The sequence below is a fragment of the Lactuca sativa genome, chromosome 7 (assembly GCF_002870075.4).
Source record: "Lactuca sativa cultivar Salinas chromosome 7, Lsat_Salinas_v11, whole genome shotgun sequence".
NCBI lineage: Eukaryota > Viridiplantae > Streptophyta > Magnoliopsida > Asterales > Asteraceae > Lactuca > Lactuca sativa.
Genome location: NC_056629.2, coordinates 157795798 through 157813485, shown reverse-complemented (window position 1 = coordinate 157813485; position 17688 = coordinate 157795798). Strand labels below are relative to the sequence as shown.

Genomic DNA, 17688 nt, shown 5'->3' with positions numbered 1-17688 from the left:
TTTTGGCTTATCTTTTAGGGTTTTAGGATAATCCTATTAGATAATGATACTAAATAATTATTTTTGAATTTGAAATATTATATTTAATTTAAGATTAGGGTTTCTAGGGTTATCCTACATCCTAAAAATAGGGTCCCTTGGGAACCCTATTTTATCCGCTCTATTCTCCCATACAAGAGCCGAAATTTTGCTTTAGCATCCTCTCTCCTCAAGTCTTCTTGCTACTAGGGTTTGGGGTACAAGCCATTAGAGGCATCCATTCCTTTGGTGCTAGCTTTCCAAGATCTAGAAGAAGGATTCTACTTTGATTATTTGCAACGATACTCAAAAGTTATGTAACCTTAATCTAATATGAATTTTGATTTCATAGCCTCTCTCCTAGGGTTTCTTGATATTCATAGTTAGTTGCTATCAATAGAGAAAACATAGATCCTTTCTAGGTTGCATGTGAACTTAAGGGTTTAAGTGTTTTTTCCGACACATGTAAAATTTTATAATCTAGAAAACCCATCAGATAGTTCTATCAAGTAAGGATTAGCCAAACATGATCGATGAGAGGCTGGATCATTTCAGTATATAGCTTTTCTGAAATCCAACAACCAAGCTAACATAACCAATCTAGACACTTCTCCCGTAAGTAGATCAATCAATATAGTGACACAAAATTACTTATAAATCTTATTTATAAGTTCATAATAACAAATTATGACTATAAATATAAGTTACATTGAAATAAATAGAGTGTATCTTAACTTAGAGAGCTTCTAGGCAAAAATTGGGAAAACGTGCTGATAGAACTCCAAAACCGAAAGTTGTACTTTTTCGGGCTTCTAGCTACTGTAGAGCCTAGCAAAAATACTCAATAAAATCAGACATGAGGATATCTGGTGGTTTAAGAGAGATTTAGGAGGATTTGGGTGTGAAATGAATGAAACTCGGAATGGGTATTTATAAGGTCAGGGGTGCGAGCTGCGCATTGACCTTTGGAACGCCACACCGTACTATTGATGTTTCTCCTTTGGATGCTCTTCATGTGTCTCCATCTCCATGGTCCACCCCACTCCTTCTATAATTCTGCCATGTGGCTTATTCTTGTGGTGCAACGTGTCACGTTGAAACGTCCCAAAAATACAACCCAAAAATTTCGTTTTTAAAGCTTATAATAAAACCATAAATCATCCATCATCATAAAGACAATCAAGAGCCATATATCTCAAAACATCATGTCAAATATTGTATCAAAATCATATGAGAAAATATCAGAGTCTAAAATAATTCCAGGTTGAAACTATGGTGTGTGTCATGTGATCATCCCAAGCCCTTCCCTTTACTAGTGGAAGTACCTGAAACCAAAATTGTAAATTGTAAGCTCGAAGCTTAGTGATTCTCCCCAAACTACCACATACCATACACATATAACATGCAACTAAGAGATACGGGCCCCGCCCACACTCTGCGGGAGATACGGGCCTCGCCCACACTCCGCTGACTCTGAGATACAGGCCCCGCCCACACTCAGCTACTTCGAGATACAGGCCCCACCGACACTCGGCTACTATGAGATACTGGCCGGCTACTATGAGATATGGGCCCCACCCACACTCAGCTACTATGAGATATGGGCCCCGCCCACACTCAGCTGCTATGGGATACGGGCCTCGCCCACACTCAGATACTAAAACAAACATACAAGTATCACACAAACAACAAGTATATTAAATCTATCCATCAGGCAAATATCTATAATCAAACTAAGCTATGAGATACGGGCCCTACCCACACTCGGCTACTATGAGATACGAGCCCCGCCCACACTCGGCTACTAACATATCATACTACGGGTCAGCCTTGGTGCCTTAGACCCATTCCTACTAAAGGAAACTCACCTCGCAAGACTGGCTACTGAAAACTCGAGTGAGGAATCCCTGTCCACTGCTCCGGCGACTCTCCGGCTATAAATTCCATAACAGCACTTAATCAAAATCTGATAATCCTTCTTAGGGTAAAAGTCAATATCCTGGTCAAGGTCAACTCCCAGTCAACCCGAACTCGTCGAGTCATCTCCCAACTCGGCGAGTTCATGAACAGCTCAGACACGTGGTCAACTAAGTCAACTCATTGAGTTCGTCCTATCATAAAGATCGGGACAGCCCGCTTAAACTCGTCGAGTCCTTTCCTGGACTCGTCGAGTTCCCCTGTCTAATTGAGCCATCTTAAAAGATTAAGCCCCTATCTTCTGGATCCAGGGTCCTTAGTTCGTTTGCTCACTGGAATGACCTTTCTAAGGGTAAAGTTTTCAACTTTACCCATTCATAACTCTTCTTAAAGGGTTTAGACAAAACCCTAACTCCTTTAGGACATGGATCTTGTCCAAAAAGCCTTAGAATCTCAAATCCACGCATGCAAACCTAGATCTAGGGTCTAGCTATCAGATGATCACTAAAAGTCTCAAGCTTGCTTCCATGCATGGCCTTTTTGGGCTCAAAATGCCATAAATACTTCTTTAGCACTTGCATGAGTACTCTAAGGGCATAAAGTTTGCACCTTTATGTCCTCACAGCCTCTCAAGGAACTAGATCTGGAAGAGCAACTCATGGGTCAGTCCTTACCCACAAGTTAGCAAATCTTGGACCAAAAACCCTCAAAAGAGGTCATAAATAGATCTAAGAAGAGAATGATCAAGTTTGAGGCTTTATTACCAGAAAATGCAGCTAAAGGAATGAAACTTCTGGATCTATAGTCTTTCTCTTGAGTCCTCCAACTTCTTCTTCCATAAGCTTCAAAAGGCACAAATAACACTCAAAAGTGGCTCACACACTCAAAAAGCACTCTAGGGTTTCATAGCTGAGGGTTTGGGACAAGGAGGCTGCAAATGAGGCTAAGGGGTGGGGATTAAGGTGTTTAAATAGGGTGCAAACCCTGAAATTAGGGTTTCACCCTGACTGAGCTACTCGTCGAGTCGAGGACTTGACTCGCCGAGTAGACAACTTAAACTCCATGCATAGTCTGCCTTCTACTCGACGAGTTAGGCTACCAACTCGTCGAGTCCTTCTCTCAAAATAAATAAATTAAATTAAATGTGTACCAGGGAACCGGGCGTTACACACGTCCACATTATGCCACATTATCATGTATCGTGAGAAAGGGGCTATCCAAACCGTGCCACATGGCGCCCTCTCGTGGTGCCACGTCATCGTGCACGTCATGCATTTCTCACACATGAATTTCTAGATTTTCAAAATGGTGTAACTTCCTCATACGAGCTCGGTTGTCGACGTTCTTTATATCCCCGAAAAGATCTTGATGAGATCTACAACTTTCCTTTAGACCTCAACAACTAATTCTTGCTCTAACAAAAATTCATATTTTTTATAGGCTTAGGTTGTTAGAAATCGTTGCAGAAAGTATAACTCCTACGTATAGACTCCATTCTCGATGATCTATATATTGATGGACTCCTATTAACGAGATCTTCAAATCTCGTTTAGATTGTTTAGACCAACAATCAACTGATTAGATTTTCGATTTCTGTGCCCGTACTATTGCGCTGAAACTTCGAAAAATCATAACTTCCTCTTACAAAGTCGGATTTCAGCGTTCTTTATATGTACGGAAATCTTGTCACATATACTATACCTTTGGTTAAGATTATTTATCCTAAATAATTTTCCATTAAAAAGTCATTTTTAATGCTTATTATCTCTAAATTGACTAGCATGAATATGTGGGCGTTACACCACAGATGTTACACATCATACATGGATACTAGTGCATCATCTCTTAGAATCTTATGCATGTATAATTTTATCTTTTAGTAATAAGTGTAACTACAACTTAGTACTTGTCGAAAATATTTTATCCATACTTATAACCCAAACTGGACTTACCTTTATTTTCACTCATCATTGTCCCCTTCATCTAAACAGTGTCATTGTCACTCCTAACAATATTAAAAACCTTTTTGATGTCCGTAAATGTACAAAAGACAACAAAGTTTCCATTAATTTGATGCTTATACTTATTATGTGAAGGATTTACAGGCTAAACAAACTTTCCTTGGATGTGATAGCACGTACAACCTCTATCCAACTACATCTCAATTTCCTTTCGTCTTCTATCTACAAAAGCGTCTATTTGTCATCAAAGACCGAGACATCACGGCTCCCACATTCTTCAATCTCTAATTATATTCGTTTTATTTCATGTAATAAAAATTATTTTTCTTTATCTTGCCATGCTTGTTTTCTTAAGACATGATAACACTATTTTAACAACTCAAGTTGCTCACCATCATACTTCCTCCTTACCTCATTTTTATGGGATCGATGTAATGTTATTGGTTTTTGTGTACATTGTAGAAATGACTAGTATTTGGACTACACTTATAGCCACTTATCTTTATTAGGTGTTGTTTGGTTTGCAAATTGTTTCTGAAGGAATTGGAATTGGAATTAAAAAAGGAATATGTCCGAAATTTTAATCTAATTTCATATATTGTTTGGTTGGTAGGAAATGGAATTGAAATTAATTCCAGATTATGTTTGGTTGGCAGGAAACGAAATTAGAATTCATGTAAAATGATAGGATTGCCCTTTTTTATTTGTTTTGCTTAATTTTACTTTGATTTCTATCTTACATGTAAAGATATATTATATAAACTATAAAGATAGTATATTTTCATTTTATTAATTGAGCATCCATGTCGATGGTGGTGGTGGTTAGTAGTGGTGGTGATGGCGGTAGATGGTGGCGGTGGTGGCGGTAGGTGGCGGTGGTGACAGTGGTAGGTGGTGGTGATGGTGGCAGGAGGTGTATGGTGGTGGTGGTGGTGGTAGTTGTGGTAGGTGGTAGCGGTGATGGCATGATGTTTGGTGGTAGCTATGGCGCCGTAGACCTGGCAATTCGTGTATTCGTGTCATGAAAACGTGTCAGCCACAAATTTGACACGATACGATTACACGATGAGAAATAAGCTTTATCTCAATTTTTAAGATGTATTCGTGTCGTGTATTCGTTTCGTGTCGTGTCTCTCACAGATTCGTGTCTTCGTGTCTGAAATTGCCAGGTCTATACAGCGGTGACGGTATGTGGGTGGTGGTGGTGGAGACGGTAGCGGTAGAAGGGGTAGGTGTTAGTGGTGGCGGTAGGTGTTGGTGGTGATGGTGGTGGCGATAGGTGGGTGTTGGTGGAGGTGGCAGTAGTGGTGGTAGTTGGTGGTGGTGGGTGACAGTAGCGGCAGTTGGTGGCAGTGGCAGCGACAGGTGGTAGGTGGCGATGGAGGTAGGTGATGGTGGTTGTGGCGGTGCCAATTGGTGGGTGGTGGTGGAAACTGTGGTGGTGGTGGCGATGGCGATATCGGGGTCGGTGTCAATGTCGGTGGTAAATGGTGGTAGGTGGCGGTGGCAGTGGTAAGTGGTAATGGATGGTGGTGGATGGGCGGTGGTGTGTGATGGTGGTAGAGGTTATGTTGTGAAATAGAACAATGATAATAAGGTAAAATACCAGTTGACTTCCTTCTTGAAGGAAAGTGTTTTCTTTTATTTGATGGAAAGTTTTCTCATTTAGGATTCCAATTTCATCATACAAAGTTGAACCAAACACTGGAATGTGGTGGAGTTGGAATCATTCTCCCTGAATACCATTACATTCCAGCAAACCAAGTGTACCCTATAAGTTTGTTTAGGGATGAAATTCATACATGTTACTTATAAATTTTTATATAGGTCTTATTAAAATTAAAGCCAATAAATTTTAATGTAGATCTTAGTTAAAAATAAGTAATGATGAAGTTTGTTATAATGGTTAATGGTTATTGTGGTTCTTAAGTACCTTAATCTAAGTAATGATGAAGGTAATAAATCTTCCTTAATGTAGCCACTTGATTAGAATAATATCTAGTTGAATAAAAATGTTTATTTAGGAAGAATGTACCTGAAGCAAAGTACATTACCTAAATGTAATTATGACCAAGGCAAAAATTATTATAAGCATTTTTTTATATCAATATGACATTAAAATATATTTAGAAGCTTATGAAGAATTATGATTTTAAGGTGTAAATACATAAAATTTTTGCCTAATCATTAAGGTAGAATGGGAAGTACTCATTAGGCCAACTCTTTTCCCTTATATTATCTATGTTCTCTCAGGAAATCTGTTGTAATTAGATATGGAATTATTACTATATCTTCTTTTGATTTGAATTTTGTTTTGGAGGTTTACTTACAAGTTACATTTATAGGGAAGGGAATGAGTAGGTGACTAGAGAAACGAAATAAGAGGGAGAGAGTTAATAAAGGGATAGGGTTGCTATAAGGTTACGGGGTATCCTCGCGTGTGAAATACAAACAACCTCGTCATCAAACCATTTCACATGGTTGTGGAAATAATGTTCACTAATTAAGAAGAGAGAAAGAGAAAGAGAGAGATAGAGACAAGCCTCCTGTGAGGATTCATGACAACCCCTACTTCATAAGACACATACTATAACTTGGGGAGGTGTTCACCGGCTTTTGTGTGTGAAATTTGTTCCATATCGGGTAGCGTAAGGATGTCTAGTGGTAGTTAGTGAAGTTTCATACGATAGAAATGAAAAAAAAATATAGACAAATTAATAAAATAATAATATAAATTTAAAATACACAACAAGTATGTCCATAAAAAAATATATAAAGTAAAATATAGTTATTTTATGATAAAATCTAAAAAGGTTACAACTTACAAAAACCTAAAACGAAAACCAAATTTGTAAGAAACATTTTGTTGGATTAAAACTGCAAAGTCAACTAAGTTCAACGACCAAAAATGTAATTTACTCAATCATCTATTTTCATAAAACCGTATGTAAACGGCCAGCCACTCTCCTCCCACGTATTCCTCCCGCCCGATCTCTCCAACACCAAGAAGAAGAAAACTTCATAAACGAATTCAAAATTGATGCCTCTCCACCATGGCCACCATGTTCATCCCATCTTCTTCCTTCTATGGCTTCATATCCTCCCCTTCTTCTCCTCCGCCGCCGGCCCCCCTTCCTCTTCTCCTCGTGGTTACCTCATCAATTGCGGTTCCAGAAACGACATTAAACAAGAAGGTATAACATACTTAAGGGACGAAGGCTACGCCATCGCCGGAAACCTAACAACCTTGAACAGGACCGATATTCTACCGGTACTCACCACCCTACGTTACTTCCCCTCCGGTCCAGGCAAACACTGCTATCAGTTTCTGGTCACCAAGGGCGGGAAATTCCTCATCCGTACCACCTACTTCTATGGTGGATTCGATGGCGGAATTGTGCCACCGATTTTTGATCAGATTATCGATGGTACTAAGTGGAGCACTGTTAATACGACGGAGGATTACAAAAACGGACTCAGCTCGTATTACGAGATAATCGTGACTGCAAATGCGAAAACGATTAGCGTGTGTTTGGCGTCGAATGAGCACACCAAACCTCCGTCGAGTCCTTTTATTTCGTTGTTAGAGTTGATAAATCTCGATCCATCTTTATATAACTCAACGGATTTTGAAAAGTATGGATTGATCACGGTTGCACGGACGAACTTCGCCTCCGATGGAGATTTTATACGGTATGAACAGATTCAAAACATGTCCCCTTTTTGAATCAAATAAAAAAATAACCCTAGATCGATAAATTCTGATTGAGGAATTCGTGAACAAATGAACTAGTTTTCCAGATGATCCATTCAATCGATACTGGCAACCGTTCATTGACGGAAACCCTACAGTACAATCGCAAACGAACGTAACATCATCGGAATTTTGGAACCGGCCACCGGTGAAGGTATTCCTCTCGGCGTCAACGACGAGCAGAGGTAGGAATCTGACTTTACATTGGCCGCCGTGTGCCCTTCCGAGCAACCGGTACTACGTCGCGTTGTATTTCCAAGACAATCGAAGTCTAAGTCCTTATAGTTGGAGAGTATTCACCGTTTCCATCGACGGCGAAACTTTCTATCAAGATCTAAATGTTACCACCAGAGGTGTGACAGTTTATGGCACAGAATGGCCTCTCTCCGGTACCACAGAGATCGTTCTATCCCCAAGGAGTGACATGCCGATCGGACCTTTGATTAACGCCGGCGAGATCTATCAGATTTTGCCTCTCGGTGGAGCTACTCTTGGTAGAGATGGTACCATGGTGATTCTTACATTCTTCTGCAACAAACAACTTTTTTGATCAATTTTCCAAATGAAACTATCAATTACGAATTCAAAATATGAATTTGTTTGTTTGTAGCGATGGCATTGCGGATGTTGAAGCAAAGCTTAAAGAACCCACCGGATGACTGGAATGGCGATCCATGCTTGCCTAAAGAACATCCATGGTCTGGAATCGGCTGTTCTAAAGGGTCACGAATCCGAGTTATTAGTTTGTAAGTATTTTGTAAATTACACTTTTCATCCAGTTTATTTATATTTAATATGGTCCAATAGTTTTGTATGTTATATTTTCTTTCCCTTAAACAGCATTTTGTGTCCTTAAACAAATTATCTTAACTTCTCAATGTCAAATCCTTGTAAAATGACCAATTTACATATATCTTGATGGTTTTGTGGGTTTAAATTTTGTTATTTTTTACTATGTGATTAGGAACTTAACTGGACTCTCATTAGTAGGAATATTATCTAAAGAAATTATCAGATTAACTGCTTTAAGAGAACTGTAAGTAGTCTTTTATATTAGCAAATGACATTTTCTTTTATGTTTGTTGTGGAATAACTACATTGTCATTTTACACAAAAAGAATTATTGTAATTTTTTTTAATATTTGTGTAATAATATCTACAGTCGGTTAAGCATGAACAAGCTTACGGGTCCTATCCCTGATATGAGTCCATTGAAAGCCTTGGAAGTTCTGTAAGTTCCACGTTTATTATTTTTTTTTCTTCAATTTATATTTGTTTTTTTTATAAATTCTTGAAGCATTTTATTATTTGTTCTATATGGTAAAAAGACATCTAGATGAAAACGAATTTGAGGGGCCGTTTCCAGATTCACTAGGCACACTTCCAAACCTTCGTGAATTGTAAGTTGTTTTTTTTTTTTTTCAATTTTGATGTCAAGAAGCTTTTCATTCCAATTTTCCTCAGAATTTGAGGATCTCATAACATTTTTTTTGTTCTTGTTCCATGTGAAATTATTGTATTTTTGTTCTAAAATAGCCTAAAACCATAACTCATGGACCAAAAATAGTCATTTTATATTAATATAATTTACTATTTTATTTTATGTAACAGATATTTAAATAACAACAATTTGAGCGGAAGACTTCCGGAAATTCTAACTAACAGAAAAGGCATAACAATACGGTAAAAAAAAATTATATATTATACATGAAAAATATATTTAATTAAATAGAACGATGTATTTTTTATTAAGTTTTTGCTTCCTGATGTTTGGTTTTCAGAACTTAGCGTTAATTTATGAGACATGATGTGGATGATTGCCAAGGGAAGAACACATAGAGAGACGAACACAAAAAATATTTCACTCTTGGTAAAGAGTTATCATGAAATTTATTGTTATATTTAGAAAAATGGCAACCTACCAACTTATGTATTAGTTTTTTTTTTTCGAAAGAGGTAATTAGTTTTTTTATTAGTCATAATATTGTATTTTTTTTACTAGCATTTTGTCATATGAAACTGGTATATCGATAAAGAGGCATAAATACAGAAGTTAGAATGCAGGGTGGGATTTGAATATCAGAATATGCAACAACTTCTTTTAGTGACCTTAACTCCAAACTATTTTCCATTTGTTGTTTTGACCTAAAAACCAGTGTGAGAGGGAGAAGGGGTGGGGGAAAATTCTTTACTGTTTTTGTTTTTGGAAGCTTAAATTTGTGTTTAGGATAAGTAAATGATCAAATGTTGCGAAGGAAGGTAAGCTTAAATTTGGAAGCACCCCTGATCCCAACCCTAAATTCCCCTATTTCCCCATTCTCGATCCTGCCCCCGAATTTGAAGAACACCTCGATCCTGCCCTTGTTTCCCCCAAATTCCTCGTTAACCTCGTTTGACCCAAAATCCCCCGTTTAATGTTATTTACCGTATTTTTAACTCGTTTATTTCATTTAGTTTTACATATTACACTAGTTATTCAAATACAAAACATATATTACACAATCACTACTCTAAGTTTAATATTTAATTTTATAAATAAAATAGTTAAATATAAGGTAATTATTTCGGGGCCCATACGGGGTATTCGGGACGGAACACCCCGCCCCTCAACCCCAAAAACTAAACAGAGGTAAAACTCGTTCTTGATTCGCCCTCAAACCCGGAAGAAATTGTAAAAATACTTCCGTACGGAAACGGGGTCCTACGGGGATTTTTGACATCCCTGATCCTAAGCCTTATCCTAAAATCAGTTAATGAGCAATCGTAAATTCATTTTATCAAAAATTAGGGACAAAACGTATTTTGAAAAAAAAAAAAAAAAAAAAAAAGTGATCGCCGGAAAAAACTCCTGGGATCATCTTTGCCAAGAGTGGTTGTTGCCGTAGTCACTCCGACTATTGTTGATGACACATTCTTTCAGATGCATTGGGTTGAGATACCGATGTGTGTAGAGTGGGTCACGTACCTAATGAGATGTGAAACTGAGATATGTGTCTATTCGTGTAATGTGTCGTGTTCTTGTTTGATACCCAATACACGTTTTACAATTTGTGTCATGTTCGTTTTTGACAAATCTATACCGTGTAAATTTGTGTCTAACCCGCATACACGACACATAAACACGATTGTCATGTCTACTCTGTACCTACTTTCTACCTAATTCGGTATTCGGGAATCTCAGTTCAATAGTGGTTCGATACCAGACCACCAAATAGAGCTTTAGGGTTGTCGTCTTTTAAGTTTTCAAATGCTCGGTATTTTACATTGCAATTAATAAAAAAATACATGTATTGAAAAATCAAAGAACCTATAACATTGATACAAAGGCTCAAAATAGCCAGAACCAATTAGAACATACCTTTTTAAGAAAGATATATATCCTTAAGGCAAACCGGGTTATGTGATTGACCCTGTAAATGGATATCCATAAATAAACGGTTCATCGAAGGCGATTGCCATATGGGTACACACCATGTAACAAAAAACTAACATTTGAAATTTCCAAATCCAATTAATATTAAATTTCAATTTGTTTGAATCAAAGTTGTAGCAAACATGAGTGATCAAGCAAAAAAAAAATCAACACACTTTCATCAACTCCACAAACAACTCCAATCGTTCTTTCTTTGCAAAGTCAAGCATCCAAAAAAAAATACCACTTTACATCTCACTGAATTCGATATATGGACTAGACAGCTACAAAGAAAATATTTATTTAAATCGCCGTTTGCCTTTTCCATCAGACATGCTGAAGGAGGTAACTTTCATGGGGGTCGCCACCACCAACGGTGCTTCCGGCGAGTCACTCACCGCCGCATATTTATCATGCATAAACCGACTCTCTATAATCGATTCATCCTTCGCCATAAGCTTATAACAGTAACAGCTTTTCAAACCTTGCTGATTCTTGTAACATTCATGTCCACTGTCTTTCACTCGCCGGAAATCCCAAATCACACTGAAATTCCCCACCGTCGCCACCAGGTGCCGCTCTTGCTTCCCACTCTCCGTCACCTGAAAAAACCATAATCCACAGTCGTCATCATCCAAACCCACTTCATACAGAAGCTACAGTAACTAAAGAAAGCACTTAGAACTTACCCATGAAAACCGGCCACCGTGAAACTTATTCTGCTTTCCGGCAGTATGTGAATCCACCGGAGTTAGCTTCAACAACCTCGGAGCTGGTATTTTGCTACCCATTCGACCACTGAAACCGGTTTTTGTCTTTCCATCTTTATCAGTGAAAAGAGTAGAGATTAGAATGAGATAAGTGTCAGTGGTGCCGAGTATCCATTTCCCATCATATGTCACATCAACGTGAGTGATTGGGGAACCGAGCCCTGGGAATGCAGTCTTCGCCTGTCTCATGGAGGTGGTGGAGTACAACCGGATCTTCCCGTCGATGGACCCGACGACGATTGAACCATCGCCGGTGGTAGCAAAGCACTGGAAGTTCGTTCCTCTAGAGAATTGATGTCCTTTTGTCCAGTTTAAAACCGGGGAATCGGAATGTGCGATGTTTTGAACTACCCCTCTTCGATCTCTCATATCCCATTGAGATAAAATGTTGTCGTTTAAACCCAAGAATGTGGAATCAGAAGGATTCAATTGTGAGCCCTTTGTGTCGTTTGTGATGTCTCTCATGTTGAGATCAGCTCCATCTTTCTCAAATTTCCATTCGGTGACGATCTTCCCTGTCTCTATATCCAGTTGGTTTACACCCGAGGAATGAGGTTTCCCCTCTTTTAATGGAGTCATGAGCAGCATGTTGGTTTCGCCTTTCATTAACAGAGCCTTTTGAGGTGTTCGATTTGAATATTGTGAAGAACCACCAACGTTTTTACTTCCGTTGTCGAACTTAACATAAACCCCTTTTCCATGGATTCCATGGCTGAAATTCTTTACGACCTGTACACCTGAATCATTCACCAGGAAACTGTTGTCAAGTGCTCCTAATGCCAGACTCTGTATTCCACCATCAGATGCTGCTTCCTCGAATTCTTCCAGCAAATCATTGCTACCTCTCTGTGGAGTTGTTTTTGTTGGAGTACTCCTCCATAACTCATCATCATCTTTCTCCCAAATGGAATCATCTGCAACCTCTGGTTTCGCCCACACCATGAAATCCTTTCCGTAAACCTTCACCTTATTCTCATCGGTAGCCTTCAAGCCATACACGTTCTCGAACAAACAATTCTGAAACCTAGTTAAAAACTCACGGTAATCCTCATCTCGGACAAACTTCATCGCCCACACTCCGCTATCAACGAAATCAACACGACGCTGATCTCCAAACATTTTCAATTGCATATCAACCGATACCCTAGCTCTAATCTTAGATCCTACTTTCAAAATCCAAAAACCCTCGCTACTCTCATCATCATCATCGTCATCATCCAACTCGTCATAATCAACATCTTCAATTTTACGAACTTTAACAAACTTATAACTAGTAATTTTTTCAGAAACAATCCACTTAGCTTTAGGAGTGTTACCACCGATATGAAGGTACAGCTTCACCGCGTTCTTCAAATTAGGGTTTTCCACAGAAGAGTATTTCAGCTTAAGTGCTTTAAGCTTCGAATCCAGATCGTCAACAGAATTGATCGGAGGTTTTTTATGTTCCTCTTGCGCATCTTGATATTCGTCTTCTTCTTCTTCCTCTTCTGATTGTTCGTCTCTGTCTTCATAATCATCTGAATCCGAGAGATCAAGACCTTCACGACTATGAGAGCCACCCATGGCTACTGATGAAGATGATCTGAGGCTGTTTTCCGGTTAACCGGGAATTGATCGCTTTAGATATCAGAAATGCTTCGAAAATTGAAAAAAGAAAGCGGATAATTTGATTGATATGATTGATTCGAATGTTTATATTTGTGAAATTGAGGACAAAATCGCGAATATCTCACAGAAATGGGTGATGTGTTCGCGTGCTTTATATATGTAGAATAAGAATCCGAGTAGCTTTAATCTGACGCGTACACGTGTATACGCTTTGCTTCACAAGAAAGTAAACTATCATCGACATTGCATTGGTATCTTGTACTGTACAAACGTATTTTCACGGGTACAATATTTATGGTTACACCGCGTTTAACCCAAGTTTTTCCAGCCAAACTACCAAAAGGGATACGCGGCACCTAAAAATCACCCCAACGCTCTCGAGTGCCAACGTGGATAAGTACCTTTAATTTTTAAAAAGAATTACAGTGAATAAATTATTAAAAAAAAAAAAATCCGATTTAAAGATGTAAACATCATTTTCATGATCGCAGACTAAACATTGTTACAAAAATTTCGTTGTAAGGTTTAAAAAAGGCTTGTTTTGATAGAAGAGGATCGTGTGGTCACAACGAAATGCGGTGGAATCCATTTGAATATAAGATTGTTTTGAGTAAAGATTCTATTTATTGAAAAAAAAATGATATGTATTATCACGTTTATACAAATAGTTGATTGGTTGAATTTTGGGCGTAAGCCTAGAAAGTATGTGATTTTGTGTTGCTTGCAGTTATGTTGTTTGACCGGAAGGAGTGGAAGGGAAGGTTTTCTCATTTTTGGTGGGCCATACTTTTCTTTCCTTCACTTTTCTTCCATCACCAAAAAGTCAAGGAGTGGGAGGGAAACCCTTTCCTCACTTTTTTTTTTAATTTTAAATAAAATTAACTTTTTTGTTATGAATTATAATTTTTAAATTAATACTAAACATAAAACTTAATTAAAAATAAAAAGCATTTCATTAATTTAAATAAAACTTACATTAAACCTAAATTATAAAAAAAGTAGAAAAAAAAAACACATAAACTAAAAATCAAACAAACCACCAACGACCTACGGAAAATATTTTTTCAGAATTTTTCTCTCTTCTTCATTACGAGCTCGAGAGCCGGTCCTGAGAGATGATCGACGTTTTCCATCAAAAACTTCATTATTCCATTTCTTGTCTCTCCGCCCGCTACTTTTTCCTTGTTTTTTCTTTTTCTTTGTCGAAAGTCAAACGTTCGGAGAAATTTAGACTATATCGATCAAACGACGATGTTATCTTCCGCATTTCGTCAATGTCCACGCTGAAATCAGATGCACTCGAAGAAGTCCATTTTCCCTTTCTCTTCGCTTTGTCCCTACCCATTGGGCGTTCAATTTCTTCTAGCTCGAGTTCGTCGTCCTGATTTAAATCTTGACCGACCCAAGCATCGGAGGAGGTTGTGTAACCACTAGAGCCCGTTTTCATGCGTTTTGATTGTTGGACTCCAAAAAATAAAATCCCGCTCGTATGTTTTCCACCTAGGACTTCGGACCAATAATTTCCAACAATCTTGCCACTTGAATAGTTTTCCGACTTCCTCAAGGTAAAACTGCAACGCTTCGTGAAGTATTTCTTCGTCGTCTAGGCCGCTTTTTCGTTGGGTGTTTAGGTTGTTATACAACCCGTTAATTTTTGAAACCCCCCTTGCTATTTCTCGAAACTTCGAGTTAAGTTGATGTTTCGTACGGTAGTCGTCACATTTTCCTAGATCCTCTCGAAATCGTTCTAAAATGCGAAACCAAAAATGTTCTCCCGGTTGTGCGTTTCCCTAAATCGAATCTTCATAAATATCAACCCAAGCTTTGACCAAAACTAGCTCTTCGTGTGGAACCCATAGTGTTGGCTTTTGTCTTCCCGGTTGTGTGACACCCTCGCGCACTTGTTTTTTCCCTTTACGTCTTTATGGTGGTGGTGTTGGTTGAGTTTCGGGAACCATGTCTTCTTCTTCCGCGTCATCCGAATCATCAACAAGTTGGCGGTGGTGTTGGGTTTGGGTTTGGGTTTGAGTTTCAGTTTCAGTTTGGGGTTGAGGTTGATTTGGCAATTGTTGATCCGAAAACACAACAAAGTTTGAAAACATTTGCGACGGAACATTTGGAACTTGCATCGGGTAATATTGGCCAACATTTTGGTATTGGAATTGTAGTGGTGATTGAATGGGAGCATCGAGTTGGGGGCGGTAAACTCCTTGCTGGATTAATCGATAGCAAAAATGTTACGAGGAGGGATGTTTATACTCGAACCATGGCTTTTTTCCGTCGATCGAAACTTGTGGTTTGCTTGTCGGGTGTAACATCCCAAAATTCAAGGCCAAAAATTTCGTTTTGATTAAGTTATAATATAAAACCATCAGTAATAAAACATTCATATTCATATCTCATGTCAAAACCAAAGTGTCAATAATCAAAGCATTTTATCGTAAAACCATATCAGAGTGTAATCCCAAAGATCTCTTGTGCGGAAAACATAGTGTGATGCGCTGCGATCAAGCCGGCTCCTTTCCTTTAAACACGAAGTACCTAAAACCAAACTGAAACTCGAACCATGGCTTTTTTCCGTCGATCGGAACTTGTGGTTTGCTTGTCGGGTGTAACATCCCAAAATTCAAGGCCAAAAATTTCGTTTTGATTAAGTTATAATATAAAACCATCAGTAATAAAACATTCATATTCATATCTCATGTCAAAACCAAAGTGTCAATAATCAAAGCATTTTATCGTAAAACCATATCAGAGTGTAATCCTAAAGATCTCTTGTGCGGAAAACATAGTGTGATGCGCTGCGATCAAGCCGGCTCCTTTCCTTTAAACACGAAGTACCTAAAACCAAACTGAAAACCGTAAGCACGAAGCTTAGTGAGTTCCCCCATCATACCACATACCATACAATCATATAATGAACAGCTAGGAGATACGGGTCTCGCCTACACTCATGGAGGTACGGGCCTCGCCCACACTCCGCTAGCTGGGAGATATGGGCCTCGCCCACACCCCACTATCTCTGGGATACGGGCCTTGCCCACACTCAGCTACTAAACCATAACATACAAGTATATACAATCATATACTAAACAGCTAGGAAATACGGGCCTCGCCCACACTCCGCTAGCTGGGAGATACGGGCCTCACCCACACCCCACTATCTCTGAGATACGGGTGTTGCCCACACTCAACTACTATCACAAATATCATAACACAAACATACTATCAGACATACCTGGGGTGTCCGAACTACCCTTCGGTCCTAATAACCGAACTTGGGGACTATTCCCTTCCTACTACCACTCTCACATATAACATATCATGCCAACATATAAACATATCATCACATGCTGTCAGACATATCTGGGGTGCCTGACCTATCCTTCGGTCCTAACAACCGAACTCTACCACTATCACATATAACATATCATGCCAACATATAACGTATCAGATAGTAGCAAACCTAGATGATATCACAAAGATAATCATCTAACATACAACTCTTACTGGTGGACCGGCATTGTGGTCGTAGACCCACCGCTACTGGAAGGTAACTCACTTCACACTAATGAAGTCCTGAAAACACAATCCCACACTTGCTGAAGTCCCGCAAACTCAACCCCAACTGCTGGCTGACAGATTCCCGAACTGTCAACACCAAAATAACACCCAATTAATAATTGGGTCCCAATACATAACCATATACATTCTTTGGGTAATTACTAAATTACCCCTAGTTTGGCTTATTCAAGCCCAAGGCCTAATCTGTAGGCCCAAAGTCAACTAGGAATCAAAGCCCAACACATGGCCCAAATTTCCAAATTGGGCCTAGGCCTATACATGGTCTCATTCTAAGGCCCACCATCATATAATCATTAAGTCCCAAACTATGGCCCAACTATGGCCCAATTTTCCAAATTGGGCCCAAGTCCCTTACATGGGCCTTACCCTAGGCCCATTAAATTACTCTAGACCATTTGCTTGATCTTGGATAGTCCATTTAATAGCCCAAACATCGAGGCCCAATGGAAAGGCCCAACAATAAACCCAAGTGAAATTAGGGTTTCTCATAAAATGATGATTAGGGTTAAGTTTCCTACTTAACCCATTAAGGACTTAATCCATTAAGTTCAATATTGCTTAGATTAATTTCTGTCAATGATTATTATTTAATATTCCAAGTTATTAAATAATTCTCGTGTGTGACCTGATTAATTCTTAAAGTTGGGGTTTCATTGGCATTAG

General features: G+C 38.7%; 2 protein-coding genes and 1 long non-coding RNA gene across 3 annotated transcripts; 2 read left to right on the top strand and 1 right to left on the bottom strand.

The window, feature by feature from the left end:
• The first annotated feature begins 6936 nt into the window (after nucleotides 1-6936).
• LOC111895604 (probable LRR receptor-like protein kinase At1g51890) lies at nucleotides 6937-8690 on the top strand. The gene is made up of 4 exons (XM_042896798.1): nucleotides 6937-7589; nucleotides 7690-8153; nucleotides 8261-8396; nucleotides 8615-8690. The coding sequence occupies exons 1-4, from the start codon at nucleotides 6937-6939 to the stop codon at nucleotides 8688-8690; spliced, it is 1329 nt and encodes a 442-aa protein (XP_042752732.1).
• Nucleotides 8691-8813: 123 nt separating this feature from the next.
• Nucleotides 8814-10447, top strand: LOC122194406 (uncharacterized). Its single transcript, XR_006184677.2, has 4 exons — nucleotides 8814-8881; nucleotides 8979-9050; nucleotides 9262-9333; nucleotides 9432-10447. It is a non-coding gene; the product is annotated as an uncharacterized LOC122194406 (long non-coding RNA).
• Nucleotides 10448-11148: 701 nt separating this feature from the next.
• LOC111895711 (protein CYPRO4) lies at nucleotides 11149-13577 on the bottom strand. The gene is made up of 2 exons (XM_023891783.3): nucleotides 11752-13577; nucleotides 11149-11664 (listed from the first exon to the last, which is right to left on the bottom strand). Exons 1-2 carry the CDS (start codon nucleotides 13393-13395, stop codon nucleotides 11362-11364), a joined length of 1947 nt encoding a protein of 648 aa, XP_023747551.1. The 5' UTR covers nucleotides 13396-13577; the 3' UTR covers nucleotides 11149-11361.
• Nucleotides 13578-17688: the final 4111 nt, after the last annotated feature.

Coding starts and splice junctions, on each gene's coding strand:
- LOC111895711 (XM_023891783.3), bottom strand. CDS start 13,395: ATGGGTGGCTCTCATAGTCGTGAAGGTCTTGATCTCTCGGATTCAGAT. Junction 11,665..11,751: donor ACGGTGGCCGGTTTTCATGG/GTAAGTTCTAAG, acceptor TGGTTTTTTCAG/GTGACGGAGAGTGGGAAGCA.
- LOC111895604 (XM_042896798.1), top strand. CDS start 6,937: ATGCCTCTCCACCATGGCCACCATGTTCATCCCATCTTCTTCCTTCTA. Junction 8,154..8,260: donor AGCTACTCTTGGTAGAGATG/GTACCATGGTGA, acceptor GTTTGTTTGTAG/CGATGGCATTGCGGATGTTG. Junction 8,397..8,614: donor CGAATCCGAGTTATTAGTTT/GTAAGTATTTTG, acceptor CTATGTGATTAG/GAACTTAACTGGACTCTCAT.